The sequence below is a fragment of the Talaromyces marneffei genome, chromosome 6, assembly GCF_009556855.1.
Source record: "Talaromyces marneffei chromosome 6, complete sequence".
Classification (NCBI taxonomy): Eukaryota; Fungi; Ascomycota; class Eurotiomycetes; order Eurotiales; family Trichocomaceae; genus Talaromyces; species Talaromyces marneffei.
Genome location: NC_072353.1, coordinates 692,955 through 706,408, shown reverse-complemented (window position 1 = coordinate 706,408; position 13,454 = coordinate 692,955). Strand labels below are relative to the sequence as shown.

The following is a 13,454-nucleotide window of genomic DNA, read 5'->3' as shown; positions in this document are numbered from 1 at the left end:
CATCAATCTATTTACATTTTATTCTTATAAATGTCCTGCTTCTTCGTCGTCTTCTTCTTTTCTTCGTAGCGTTTTAGCAGCATCATCGTTACTGGGTGCTTCACTACGCATGGGAATTACATTGTTGCAGTGCGAAAATTCAGTTGCATCAGTGACAAGCCAATTCAAAGCCGTACATATGTTAAATTTTTGCAAGGATTATCTGCCTACTGTATGTAGATAGCGTAAGAAGACGGCAGTCCCTCCGAAGTTAAAGAAGGAACATTTTCAGAATCAGTTCTATTTCCTTCATATAGGGTATCCTCTCGATATCATCATTTCTGCATCCTGGCTAGATGCTTTCCATCTTTCAAAGCAGATAGTAGAAACCGCACCACTTCCGTAGAGCGGAGCCTTGCAGGGCTGGCTTGTTGTCCTCTGCTTTCGAGATCAAACTAAGCTTGCTCGGTACCCAAGTTCTCCCATTTATGCTAAGCAAAAACATCCACTATTCTCTTCCTTCGTCCCTTCTCCACGTCATCACTTTCCCTCTCCGTGCCCTCCTTGATCAGGCCCAAGAACAATATAAGATAACATACGCACAATTAATGACCCGGCCATCCTTGAACTCCATTGATGTAAGAAAAATAAAACGACAACCCAAGTATAAAACAACTGTTTTCCGTGCTCGAGATCCTCTTTATGATGGTTATGTCGGTCGAGAGAAGGGTGTGTAGCTGCTAGCCCTTTGTTTAGTCGCCGATACGCTCGAGAGCCTGGGAAATACATAGTTAGTTTGATGATCTCAAACGAGAAGAGCGGGCAAAAGAGATGGTGCATACCTCAAGCATGACGACTGAGTTTCCTCGAATGACCTGCGCATCAACAACATAGAGATCAGTTCCACCATTCACCGCAACCCAGAATACTTCCCGTTATGAACATACCACCATGCCCAATCTATCCTTCCCTCCATCGGCTTTCTCTTCAACGGCGTCATCGAGGACGATGTTCATGAAGACCTATAGAGAATCAATGTTAGTCCGCACTTTTGCGAAAGTAGTCACCTCCTTTCGATGGAAGTATACGCACATCGTAACCTCGCAGAATACCGATCACTTTGCGATTTCCATTCAGTTGCACAAACAACCGCTTCTCCATATACTATAGCGCAGAAGTTAGCATTGACGTATTTCCCCCTCCGTCGGGAAAAAAATCAAAGAAAGATGATTGACGGATTGCTTCTCGCGAAAGAATGAAATCGGAGAACGGACCTTCTTGAGTTCTGGCTGAGCTTGAGGCATCTTGACTGCGTGCTTTCAGCCTCAATTTTCGGTTTATGTGGTTAATTTTGGTTGTGTAGAGGTAGTGTGGTTGCGCTCCGGAGGTGATGTTGCGGTCTTTGGGTGCGATAGAGCTTCGTCGGAAAAATGATTGGCCGGGCATCTTTTATCAATCGGAGCTTTAATGTCAGGTTCTTTTGGAGGCAACAACTCACTCTCCCGCCAATATTAACAATATTCTTAAAAGCTTTCTCATAGCTAAACCTAGCGAGCGGAAGGCAATACGACATTATGAATTCGACCTTTACTAATCGGCGAAAGCCGCGTAAAATCGGCACTGAGGACGAAGAGGATTCTACAACGGAGCAAGGTACGAGCAACCCTTCCACATTGATTTCAAGGCTAGAGTTAATATGTCTGTCAGAAAATGGACCAGTAGTTAGGAGACCAACAAACCTAAAATCAAAACAAAAATCAAAACTCCGACTCTCATTCGGGCCCGGCGAAACGTCGATGACGGATGATGGCGGTGAAGGTAGTGAAGTCGTTACCCCCAAACGACCAGGTCTCGGTCGTCGCGTACTCGAGAAAAACACATTGCAAAAAGCGGCGAACGCGAGCGGATCAAACCAGCACCTCCCCTTCCGAGTTGGGCAGGACCAGGATAGACCGACATATGGAGAAGATTATATTAAGGAACTACGAAGCTCGACACCTTCTACACCGAAGGCGACAGATAGTGACTCAGCTGAGGTGAAGAGTGAGCGAAATGAAATCGATGTTGCAGCTAAATTTGGAGAAATAATGGAAACATCTGGTGCGATGGTTATACCTAGTGAGGCGGAGATTCGAGAAAAGAAAGCTCGCAGAGCGCGTCTGGCAAATGAGCAGGAATATATTTCCTTGGACGACCGGGAAGGGGTCGAAGAAGATGACTATGTGGCCCTAGACTCTCGTAAAGAGCACACTCGTCTAGTTCGAGATGACGAGGACTTCGCGGAAGGATTCGATGAGTTTGTGGAGGATGGCAAGATATCCCTCGGACGAAAAGCTGAGCGGGAACAGCAACGAAAGAACCGCGAGCAAATGCGCGAAATGATAAATGAGGCAGAGGGGACATCGGAAGAAGAGGACTCGGATGCAGAACGAAATGCAGCGTACGAGGCTGCTCAGACCCGTGCGGGTATGGATGGGTTGGGACACGACAAACATGATTCAACCCGACCCAAAACGCCGCCAAAGGTCACTCCCTTACCGAGTCTATCCAGCGTTATAGGTCGTCTTCGTACAACGTTGGCGGAAATGGAGACCTCGAAGAAAGTTTTGGTCGATCGCATGGAAGAGCTTCGTAAGGAAAAGGCCGATATTGCAGTACGTGAGGTCGAAATTCAGACACTCATCAAAGAAGCCGGAGAAACCTATGAGAAGCTTCGGGTGGAAGCTGGCCTTGTTCCTGGTAAAGAGGGCCTACCCGGAGATATTTCTTCGACCGACCGAGGCTTGGAGAGCTTAGGGAATTCACTGGTGGTATCCCGAGTCGATTCTGAAGCCGAGTCATTCGACTGAACAAAGAGTTGGATTGGCTCTCGCCAAATATGGAAGTAGCGGGTTGGAGGCACCTTCCTCTGGAACTATCTCATGCCGCGTTTTGCACTTTTCCTGACAGCTCATGCTCTCTTCTTACAAACTTGCATTCATTGTCTGTTGTTTTGCATATGATACCCCTGTTAGTTAGCTATATACCTGATCAATTCATTATCATGCCACGGTCGTCATTTCTTTCCTTCAGGACCTACTCAACCCGTAGGCAATCACGGACTGATACACCTGCGTAAGTACTGCTCATCTACCTCTCTAGCTGTGTATTGATTTCAACTAGCAATGCCCCTCATATCATCCCATGGCTAGCTAGTCCTCTCGACCAGAAAAGTGTGAGATCACCTCGTTTATGTCAGCGCGCCGATGCCAGTCCTATCGAGTTGTTCTACGATGTGTTTCTAGTCGCCAACCTCGCCACATTCTCTGCCACTCACGAAATAAACAATGTCACAGGTCGGTGCCGCATACTACAATAGCAAATACACATAAAAATACAGTTCTGACTTTCCATAGCGGTGTGGTCATATGTCGGATTCGTGGGCATCATATGGTTCACATGGCTCCAGGTCACCCTCTTGGATCTACGATTTTCCCGTGACTCAATCTTCGAGCGCACCTGCAAGGTTGTCCAATTGTCCGCTATGATTGGGTTTGCTTCAGCTGGTTCACGGTTCTCGTCACAGATCAAAGACGAGAATGTCTGGGCTTTCAAATCTCTATCTATACTGCTTTCTGGAAGCCGCTTCATGCTTGCATTGCAATACACAATCAATCTTTGGTTCATTCGTGAAAAATTGCGTGCCACCGGGAGAGGCATGTTTGTTATTATCGGAGTGCATACCGTCACCGGGATTTCATACTTGATAGTAAGGTTGAAACTTCCCAATGGCCAAACACAATCGACTAACACAGACAGATGTTCCGAACATTCAAACCAAGCGAGCCCCATATCTGGATAGTCTGGTTTGGTCTCTTTGTTTTTGAGTCGGTAATGGTAATCACCATCTCAAATTATACACCCGGCATTGAGCTTGACGACACTCACCTCACGACTCGTATGGGATTATTGACTTTGATTATCATCGGCGAACATGTGATTTCTGTGACCAGAATCGTGAACAAGATGATTGCAGGCGGCGGTTGGACATTTGCTTCACTATTGCATGTTATGGGTGTCGTGACAACGGTGGTATGTCTTCGCGATCACTTTTAGACGAGCTCATGAAACTGACAGCCCAAGTATCTTCTCTGGCATTCATACTACGATATTTCTCCACGACAGTCTTATGGAAAATTAAGACAACAGATCTGGACTCACCTACATTTTCCATTCCATATGTGCATAATTCTTTCTTCCGAAGCATGTCAAATTCTAGCCCTAGCTTTGGATATCTCACTCAAGCTGCGATACTTGCTTGAGACTTCCAATTTTGTATGCGAAGAACCACGGCCAACTATGGCTGCTGCGCTCAATCTGCTTAACCGCACAATTACGGATATGGAAATTGATTATACCAGGGCTCCTCATGAACAAGAAGCTATACACGGCGTGTTTGGATCTCTATGGAATCAAACAAACATCTGTTCGAGCACGAATACCACTGGAGCCAAGGCGTACGGTATCCAAGAGGAGCAAGGCCGATTTCTTACAGGAAATGTGACAGTTGCTCTTTTCTCAAGCATGGGCATCACGCTTGAAGACCCAGGTTCCACTAGCTCCGAGGGAATGCAGTACGTGAAACTATACCTGGGACTCTTGGCCTTTGTTTACGTGTATTACTTCGTCACCGTGGGCCTAGCAATGCTGCACTTCGCTATCTTTGCGATGTTGACAAGCCGACATCCCAGACCTTGGTTCAATGCAATAGCTGTGGGCTTTCGACTTATCTGTGCTGTCATACTCATATCTCAGATTGCCTTTGGGAAGAACTTCGACTTGACGTATAAATATATGACACATCCTATCATTCTGTATACATTCTCTCTGACAATGCTAGCTGGTGAGTATGTCGTTCACGCATGAGCTCCTATAAAGCTAACCATCATAGTCCTACTCGTCGATCGCCTACTCGATATACTCGCAACTTCTGACTGGTCAAAGGGGGATGTAAGCCGGCAAATTAGCACGCGCAGTACTGCACCGATGTTATCACACGATCAGGAAGCTAACAAACAACCACTCAACATGGATGAAGGAGACTCCATCTGCAGCTATGAAAGAGAATGAATACTTTTTTATGAATATGATATTTTTTTTGCAAGTATATCTTATCCTACTATCTTTGTTACTCATAATCCTTGTATGGCTACATGTTTGTGGTCTTAGACAGGGTTAAAATAGCTATCACAGAAACCCTCACTTGAAGAATACATTCTAAGATTATCCGTTCCTGCTTCATGTTCAACTTTAATGCCATACTCGATGAAGATAGTACGTACCTTCAACCCTCCCTCTCAAGGAATGGTTTATCTGGTTCAGTAAAGAGGTCTAAAGGTCTAATAGAACAAATCCTATTATACAAAACAGCGAAGCATATCATCCATTTCATTATACTCAACAATATTAGACCATAAACTATTAGCCCAGCCAGCGAAATTACAGAGCGCTAAGAAAAGGTAGGTGGTTTAGTACTGTTGTTCTCGGAACCTTAGCAAACTAGATCCCATCCTGCTGATAATGGTTCCACTGGAGGAGGCATCAGTGGTATGTCGGGTGGGGCTTCGTGATGCAGCTTGATGTCCGCCAGGGAAGATTGAATGGAAATGGGGGTCAAACGACCTAAAATCTTTGCGATATCGAAGTGACGATATCGCCAAGCCATATCATACGGAGTATCACCATTAATGTCAGCAGCGTTGGGGTTGGCATGTGCTTCTAAAAGCAGCCACACAATAGAGGCATAGCCACAAGCAGCAGCCAAAAATATGGGAGATTCTCCTGTTGTCGATTTGGCATCGACGTCAACTTGATTTGTTTGGAGAAGAGCTTCTACAGTTCGGTAGTGACCACGGTGAGAAGCAATCCCGAGGGGGGTAACTCCTCGAATATTTTGGGTGTCAGCTGGGGTTCCATCTGATAGAAGTTGTTTCAGCTTTGCGAAATTGCCGGACTTGGCTGCGTTGTAAAGTCGGGCGAGTTGGAGCAAGTGAATGGGAATTTGTTTACCATTTTGCGCTAAGAGATGAAGTATTGTCTCATTCCCACAAGAGGCAGCAGATGATAAAACATCTGTTGTGATCTGTATCTGGTCTCCTCGTCGTCCAAGCAGAAGTATCATAATATCTTTCCCGCTCTCCTCATTTCCTGCTGCAGCCTTAACTACATCCTCTGTGATCTGGATCTGGTCCCCTCATCAGTCTAGCAGCACTGTCATGATCTCTTTCCCACTCAGCATATTTTCTGCTGCAGCCTTAGTTACATCCTCTGTGATCCGGATCTGGTCTCCTCGTCGGTCGAAGAGCACTGTCATAATCTCTTTCCCACTATACTCATTTTTTACTGCAGCCTTGACCACATCCTCTGTGATCTGGATCTGGTCCCCTCGTCGGTCTAGCAGCACTGTCATGATCTCTTTCCCACTCAGCATATTTTCTGCTGCAGCCTTAGTTACATCCTCTGTGATCCGGATCTGGTCTCCTCGTCGGTCGAAGAGCACTGTCATAATCTTTTTCCCACTATACTCATTTTTTACTGCAGCCTTGACCACATCCTCTGTGATCTGGATCTGGTCTCCTCGTCGGTCTAGTAGCACTGTCATGATGCTTTCCCCACTATACCGATTTTTTACTGCAGCCTTGACCACATCCTCTGTAACCTGGAACTGGTATCCTCGTCGATCAAGTAGCAGTGTCATAATTTCTTTTCCATAATGTCTATTCCGTGCTGCAGCCTTAACCACATCCTCTGTGATCTGGAACTGGTCTCCTCGTTGGTCTAGTAGCAGTGTCATGATATCTTCCCCACTGTACGCATTTTCTGCCGTTGCCTTGACCACATCCTCTGTAATTTGGAACTGATCTCCTCGTTGATCAAGTAGAAGCATCATAACATCATTACTGCCAGAAGCTGCCGCAGCCTCAACCACATCTTGTGTGATCTGGACCTGGTCTCCTTGTTGGTCAAGCAGTAATGTTATAATGCCTTTTTTATTCCTATCATTTCCTACTATAGCTTTGACCAGATCCTCTGTGATCTGGATCTGGTCTCGTCGTCGGTCAAGCAGAAGTGTTATAACATCGTTACTGCCATACTCTACTGCAGTCATAATAAGGTCTTGTGTGATTTGGATCTCATCTCCTCGTCGGTCTAGCAGCAGTGTCATGATGTCCTTTCCATTCCAATAATTTGTAACTGAAGCCTTGATCACATCCTCTGTGATCTGGATCTGGTCTTCTCGGTCTAGCAGCAGTGTCATAATGTCCTTTCCATTCCAACCATTCCTCGCTGCGGTCTTGACCACATCCTCTGTGATCTGGAACTGGTCTCTGTGTTGGTCAAGGAGAAGCATCATAACATCATTACTACTAGATTGTGCTGCAGCCTTGACCACATCTTCTGTGATCTGGATCTGGTCCCCTCGTTGGTCAAGTAGCAGGGTTATAATGTCTTTCCCACTCTGCCCATTTCTTGCCGCAACCTTAACTATATCCTCTGTAATATAGATCTGGTCTCGTCGTCGTCCAAGCAGCTGTGTCATGATGTCTTTCCCACTCTGCTCATTTCCTGCAGCAGCCCTGACCACATCCTCTGTGATCTGGATCTGGTCTCCTAGTCGGTCAAGCAGCACTGCCATGATTTCTTTTCCAAAATCTCCATTCTGTGCTGCTCCTATGCTCACTCCTACTACTATTTCTGCCCCTGCTTCAAGACCGTTTAATAAAGCATTTAGGATTGCTGGATTTCCTTGTCCCGCAGCTTCCTCCAATGGCGTTGTTCCCGTCATTGCTTTGAAACTTTTGTCATCGTACTTTCTCTCAACATGATCCGCTAAATCTGAGTCCATTCTATTTGCTGACAATGCCCATGATACCAACGGAATGATTCGCCACCTTGCCGCCGCATGGAAGACAGAAAATCCATCAATATTTCCCACAATGGTTCCTACGGTAGCGTTGTAATCCTGCAACCACAGTTTCCATATCCTAGATCCCAATTTAAAGAATGGCTCATGATGTTTTGATACCGTAAAGGTGTTTCCGGCAAGTTCTGCATGCTGAAGCCAATACTCCACTGCGTATTTGTAAAACGCATCGTTCTCATTTTCTGCACTTGAAGGCTCCAGACAATGCAGTATGTGGCTGATACATTGATCCGCCAACTCCATATGTGACTTTATATCATCGACTTTTTCCTGCTCCTTGACTAGAAAATCCTTTACGGACTTGTGTAGGAGCTGCACCCTCCCGTTTTGGATAAGAATCATCAACTGGCACGAACCAATCATATCTCTAGTAAACTGATGGCGACTGATCTCATCTTCCTCGGGGTATAATTGACAGAGTGATGCCAGTTCTGGTACAGTTAACGGTCGTCGTACGCACACAATATATTTCAGCATTTGCATAGTGGCTTTATTGTCGTCATCATCTCCATCAGCAAGAGCAGTCTTGAGCAGCTGATCATACAGCGCATACAAGCCGCGTGGCATTTTCTGAAGCGTTTGAACGGCATTTCGTGCTTGTACTTGCGGTCGATCCAATTCACCACAGGCAATCCCTACCCATAGAAAGGTTCCTTCCGCCCTCTCCTCCAAAATTCGTGACACTTCCTCACTTACTCTCTTGGGATAGTTTTTCCTCTTAGACAAGTCATGAACCTTTTCGTCTATCATAGTTTTGATATCCCCCTTGACTGCACTGTATGATCGTAGGTCCTTGCATCTGAAGTGAGACAAATTCTCACTAATTTCAGGATATGGTCGACTGGTGATCAGAATATAGGGACCGTCAGAAAATGAACACCCGGCTCCTCGCCTTGCGAATGACTGGTTTATCTGACGCAAGAGGGTCTGTTGTGAGTCAGGCTCGCACTCGTCAAGCGCATCAATCATGCAGTATATTTCACAAGAGGATTCTGCGCCCATCTCCAATAAGACTGTCCACAGCGCATCGAATGATGTGAAGAGTGTGTCTTTGCGGTCAAGATATTTTGCAAGGAGATATTTAATAAGCCTTGGACGTTGGTGAATTAGTTGATAGAGTAAACCACGTAATATCGAAATAGCCGTTCTTTGGTTCTCCTCGCTAGAGTCGCAAAAGAAGTACGCAAGGACCTTGTTCCCGCTGTTGAAAGCAGGTTGTTTTGGAAGCTCATCCGTCATGGTGATAACCATTGTTGATTTACCTGAGCCAGGAGTGCCATGCAACCAAAGAATATTGGACCCATTTCGGTCATCATTTTTCGAACCCTCAAGCCAATCCGTGAGCTCTTCTGTTTCCAGGATCCATTCACACGTCCCATCCGCACGATGTCCCTTTTTTCGCTTCAGTGCGTTTTTATCATCAGCAGGATTGGTCACGAATAAACTGCGCAGACATTCGTGCTCATCCGGTGTAAATCCCACACCTAAAGATATATCAGCATTCTGCAAGTTTTCAATATCAATAACGGATATACTTTTCTCCAGTTCTCCTTTTGGAACCACGGCAGGAACCACCGATAATAGTGACTTTGTATACACTGCAGCGGTAAGAGCTGCATATCCCTGCCATTCATTACATTTATGAGAGTCACAATAATCACAAATGCCGCGGATTACCAGACACGGAAGCAGGTCCATAAGTCCAGCCGCCTCCATCTCAAAACAAAGCACATCTAGCTCTTTGGCAATCTGGTCTCGCGTCTGCGCATCTTTCAAGAGTTGATTCCCCGAGGCAATCAATCCAAGATGGAGATATGGCCCACTCATGGTTCGCGGTTGACGATGGCTCAATTGGTTCAAGTCACAGGCCGAGCAATCCTGTGGATTTCCCTGATGCAGATATGTTGCGGGGAAAAGCCAGTCATTATCAGGTTCAGAGAACTTGTGCGCCATATCCCTGTTTCCTTCAAGAACGCCGACAATGCTTTGCTTGATCTGTCGTGCTCCCATTATACGATCGCTTTCCATCTGACTTATTGCCGTCAACAGGATCTGGGGCGGCTTATTGAGAAATCCAGTGCGCTGAAAGCACCTATCCTGCACGGTTTTCCCGTAATCATACTGTACCACACCACTTCCACTCGCAGTCGGCTTGCTGATCACCACATCTCCAAGTCGAACGTCGGCTTTTCCAGGTACCCCGCCTCCAATACCAACCAGGAGGCCAAATCGAAGCGACGGGAACGTTGGCAACATCTGTGTTAACACTATAGTTGCCGATGTGGTCCCATAGATGCCTGACGGCAAGCAGGCAATTACCACATTGTGGCCATGAATCTTTCCCAGCGTGTACGCATTGTGATCAGTTCGCGGCTGTGGGAGACGGCCGTGAATTTCCTCCAGCATTACTTTTGCTGCGGCCATTTCCAACGGTAATGCGCAGATCCACGCCACGGTATAATCATCATGCGATAGTGTTTGGAGTGCCATCACAACTAACAACCAAGAGCGACATAGACGTGGCCAAATATCAGGTTTCTGGAGTTGAGGAGAATTGGACCGAAGTCATGTTTCAGGGAGGGGTACGTAGTCCTACTGGTAGATGAGGCTGAACGCAAGCTATGCGTGCGACCAGGATCAGCCAATCATTTCGCACAAGGGCATTATCGAGTTGTGTAGCAAGTTTAACCACTACTCTGTAGTAAATATATCGGCAAATTCGACACATTTCTTATGAAACAAACAGTCTGAACACACTGACTCGTTTCCTAGTACAGAGAAGTCTTTTAACAGTACGGGTTCCTAAACAAGTAATTTAGCTTGTTCCTTTCTTCCTTTCTCTCTTTTTTTTCTCTTCGGATATTTTAGTTTGCGCATATTATTGAATAGGATCCATGATCTCTCTTGTCCTCTGTTCCTGGTTCCTGACAAAGGTTCCATACCCCCTGGGAACATCCTGGAATATGGCTTCACCCCCAGTGCCAGTAAGCACACAATTCCGGAAAGATTAAAGGTACACTTTATTTTTTTTTATTTAAAGTCTAGATACATTCAGCCCGTAAATCTTGGTATTTCAGCACCGGAAGCCATTTTCGAACGTTTCGAAAGCCCTCATGAGGTCTTTCATTGGTAATTTGGTTGCTCAAATGGCAAGAAGCAACTCGTAAGAGTAATAGATGCTTTCTGCGCCCTGCCTGTCGCTTTAAGTACTTTATCTTTGAGAAAAGTAGTACGGTAGCAATCTGATTCTTATGCATCCTTGGGTTATTTAGATCGGACGTCCAGTGCTTCGTTGATTAAGGAACATCAACTTGCATTGCCTCGCTCCAGTCAAAGCGGACTCGGTGCTTAATGCAGCATAGAATTACTTGATTGTTTACTATAGTGCGTATATCATGCTACGTTCTTTGATGGTATTTGAAGGCTCTTGGCCCATTTATTTTGTATCGTATAGGGACCAGCAGAAACAAGAAGTACACAATAACGGGTTGGAATTGCTTGAAAGACCTGTAAGACAAACCGATATGATACGCATGCAAGACAAACTTTTCAAAATACCCTAACTGTTAACAACACTGCCCAATTTGGATTCTTACAAAAGCTAGGGCTAACTCCAGACCGAGTCTGGTACTGGTATAGGGTCTGATGGAGCCAGCGTCGACACTGAGATATGGGGCCAGGTGATCTGGTCAAAAGTCATAAACACAACTTGGGAATACTGAATCAGTATTGCGGGTGCGGTTATCGTCCTCGGTTTAGTGATCTCATACGGCGGGCTGACCTGAAATACAGGTGTGGGCAGTCCTGACCGTGCGTTCTTGGGCGAGATCTGAAGAGGTGCTTGTCCGGGTTTATAAACTGGGATTTCGAGGGGCCATTGTACCTTCTCGATCCAGAACTGGGCCTTCATTTTATTGATGTGAGCATTGGGATTTGTGGCGCCAGGGGTACCGTTCAAGAACGCGATATTAGCTGTCCCACCGCCGAACTCTGGAGCTGGGGGTTCCGTAGATACCGCAAAGGTAATAGTCTCGGTAATGTTCAATCCTTCAATTGCGGTACGTAGAACAGTATTCGGGTCGTCTAGGATTGCTTGATTTATCGTACCGGTAGCGATGAACTTGGTGAGATCTTGAGGCAATCTAGGCGTATTTTTCTTATCGACATGTAGACTATGAATTCCGTGTACCTTTTCATGAATGTTACCCTCAGCGAATGGCTTTATGCTGACTGGTAGGATATTGGGGGGCCCGTCCTGGGTCGATGTAGGAAACAGGCATTGAGCATTGATAGTTGTGCCATGGGGAATGGATCCCATACGGGTGAGTGATTCATTGAGGACTGGATTAACGTTGGTAGCTGGAATATTCATCCATAACCCAGTCTCAAAGTGAATACCAGTGGGCTTTGGTTTATTCCCGAGTCCAGTCTTGACGTTTGTCATATCATTGACATGCTGTACATAAGATACGCCATTGAGAGTGATGTCGTTCTGTGACCCGAATCCTCGGTTGGGAACTCTTCCCAAGGACCTCGAGGAGAACGTTATATGGTCAGCTGTTAGATTCAGCTCCAACACGTTATCACTGGGAAACGTTGGGGGAACTGGCGAGACCGGCCTATGAAATTTTGTTCCCAATGGTGGCGGTCCGCAGTTCGGGCGAAAGATTGTATTCAGGCCCGTCCCGTCAAAGCTTCCTTTGAGGTATGCTAGGGCACCTAATGGTGCTGGTGGTTCTCCAGATTCCTGTTCATCATAGAAGTTAACCTCGTCGTAGTGAAAATCAACTGGGATATCCATGATTCTTGTAAGTGTTATTGCAAGACCCAAGAAGAGGGTGGCTTATTGTTAGATAAAGTAGATCATCTAGTTAAAAACAACGTGTACGATGAGAGTGATACACGATCTCAGGTATAAATATGGCATGATCTAGTGTAGAAGCGAAATGTATGACGCGCTTTGACAATTCAATTGGAGAAGAGATGCTTTTGTATATCCACTATAACCGAGTTCATTTCTCCTATCCCAGAATTTAGAAGTGTGATACGTCCGTGTTGTAGTGTGATCTCGATCGCTGTCCCAATTAGCGAATCCATCCAGCCGAGTTCTATTTGGTACAAGTAGCTTACAAGGGTGCTACAGTAGGAGGAGAGCGGACTCGAGTTCTCTGTTTGGGCCCAAGCCAGGGTCCGTATAGACATTTTGAGCAGCTGACTTCATTGAAACCCTTACCGGAAAATTTGGTCCTAAAGTCAATGGCTATCCCACCATCGAGATAAAACGGACAGCTTCTCTGTTCGATACCCAGGTAGACACGACCGCCGGAGTATAGCTTTACAAATACTATACAAGGACTACCCAAGGTAGAACCATGCCAGTGCAGAATTCTTTGTACCAGAGCCAACAAATCTCTGATTTAGTCTAGCGTCAGCGATGGCAACGACGATGTAGCATTCCATAAATTCCACACATACCACAGACACTGTTAGCTGGCTGAATCGCCTCCCATTT

General features: G+C 45.8%; 5 protein-coding genes across 5 annotated transcripts; 2 read left to right on the top strand and 3 right to left on the bottom strand.

Annotated features, from left to right (window-relative positions):
• Positions 1–731: 731 nt before the first annotated feature.
• On the bottom strand, positions 732–1,283 carry EYB26_007758 (uncharacterized protein; the record flags this gene model as incomplete). The annotated part of the gene is made up of 5 exons (XM_054267019.1): positions 732–755; positions 822–854; positions 927–1,001; positions 1,072–1,143; positions 1,254–1,283. 5 exons carry the CDS (start codon positions 1,281–1,283, stop codon positions 732–734), a joined length of 234 nt encoding a protein of 77 aa, XP_054122994.1.
• Positions 1,284–1,553: 270 nt separating this feature from the next.
• Positions 1,554–2,828, top strand: EYB26_007757 (uncharacterized protein; the record flags this gene model as incomplete). The annotated part of the gene is made up of 2 exons (XM_054267018.1): positions 1,554–1,632; positions 1,687–2,828. The coding sequence occupies 2 exons, from the start codon at positions 1,554–1,556 to the stop codon at positions 2,826–2,828; spliced, it is 1,221 nt and encodes a 406-aa protein (XP_054122993.1).
• A 194-nt stretch (positions 2,829–3,022) lies between these two features.
• EYB26_007756 (uncharacterized protein) lies at positions 3,023–5,088 on the top strand (the record flags this gene model as incomplete). The annotated part of the gene is made up of 6 exons (XM_054267017.1): positions 3,023–3,093; positions 3,142–3,314; positions 3,375–3,727; positions 3,778–4,050; positions 4,102–4,861; positions 4,910–5,088. 6 exons carry the CDS (start codon positions 3,023–3,025, stop codon positions 5,086–5,088), a joined length of 1,809 nt encoding a protein of 602 aa, XP_054122992.1.
• Positions 5,089–5,509: 421 nt separating this feature from the next.
• Positions 5,510–10,432, bottom strand: EYB26_007755 (uncharacterized protein; the record flags this gene model as incomplete). Its single annotated transcript, XM_054267016.1, has 3 exons — positions 5,510–6,202; positions 6,281–9,426; positions 9,478–10,432. The coding sequence occupies 3 exons, from the start codon at positions 10,430–10,432 to the stop codon at positions 5,510–5,512; spliced, it is 4,794 nt and encodes a 1,597-aa protein (XP_054122991.1).
• Positions 10,433–11,549: 1,117 nt separating this feature from the next.
• Positions 11,550–12,743, bottom strand: EYB26_007754 (uncharacterized protein; the record flags this gene model as incomplete). The annotated part of the gene is made up of 1 exon (XM_054267015.1): positions 11,550–12,743. One exon carries the CDS (start codon positions 12,741–12,743, stop codon positions 11,550–11,552), a length of 1,194 nt encoding a protein of 397 aa, XP_054122990.1.
• Between the last annotated feature and the right edge of the window lie 711 nt (positions 12,744–13,454).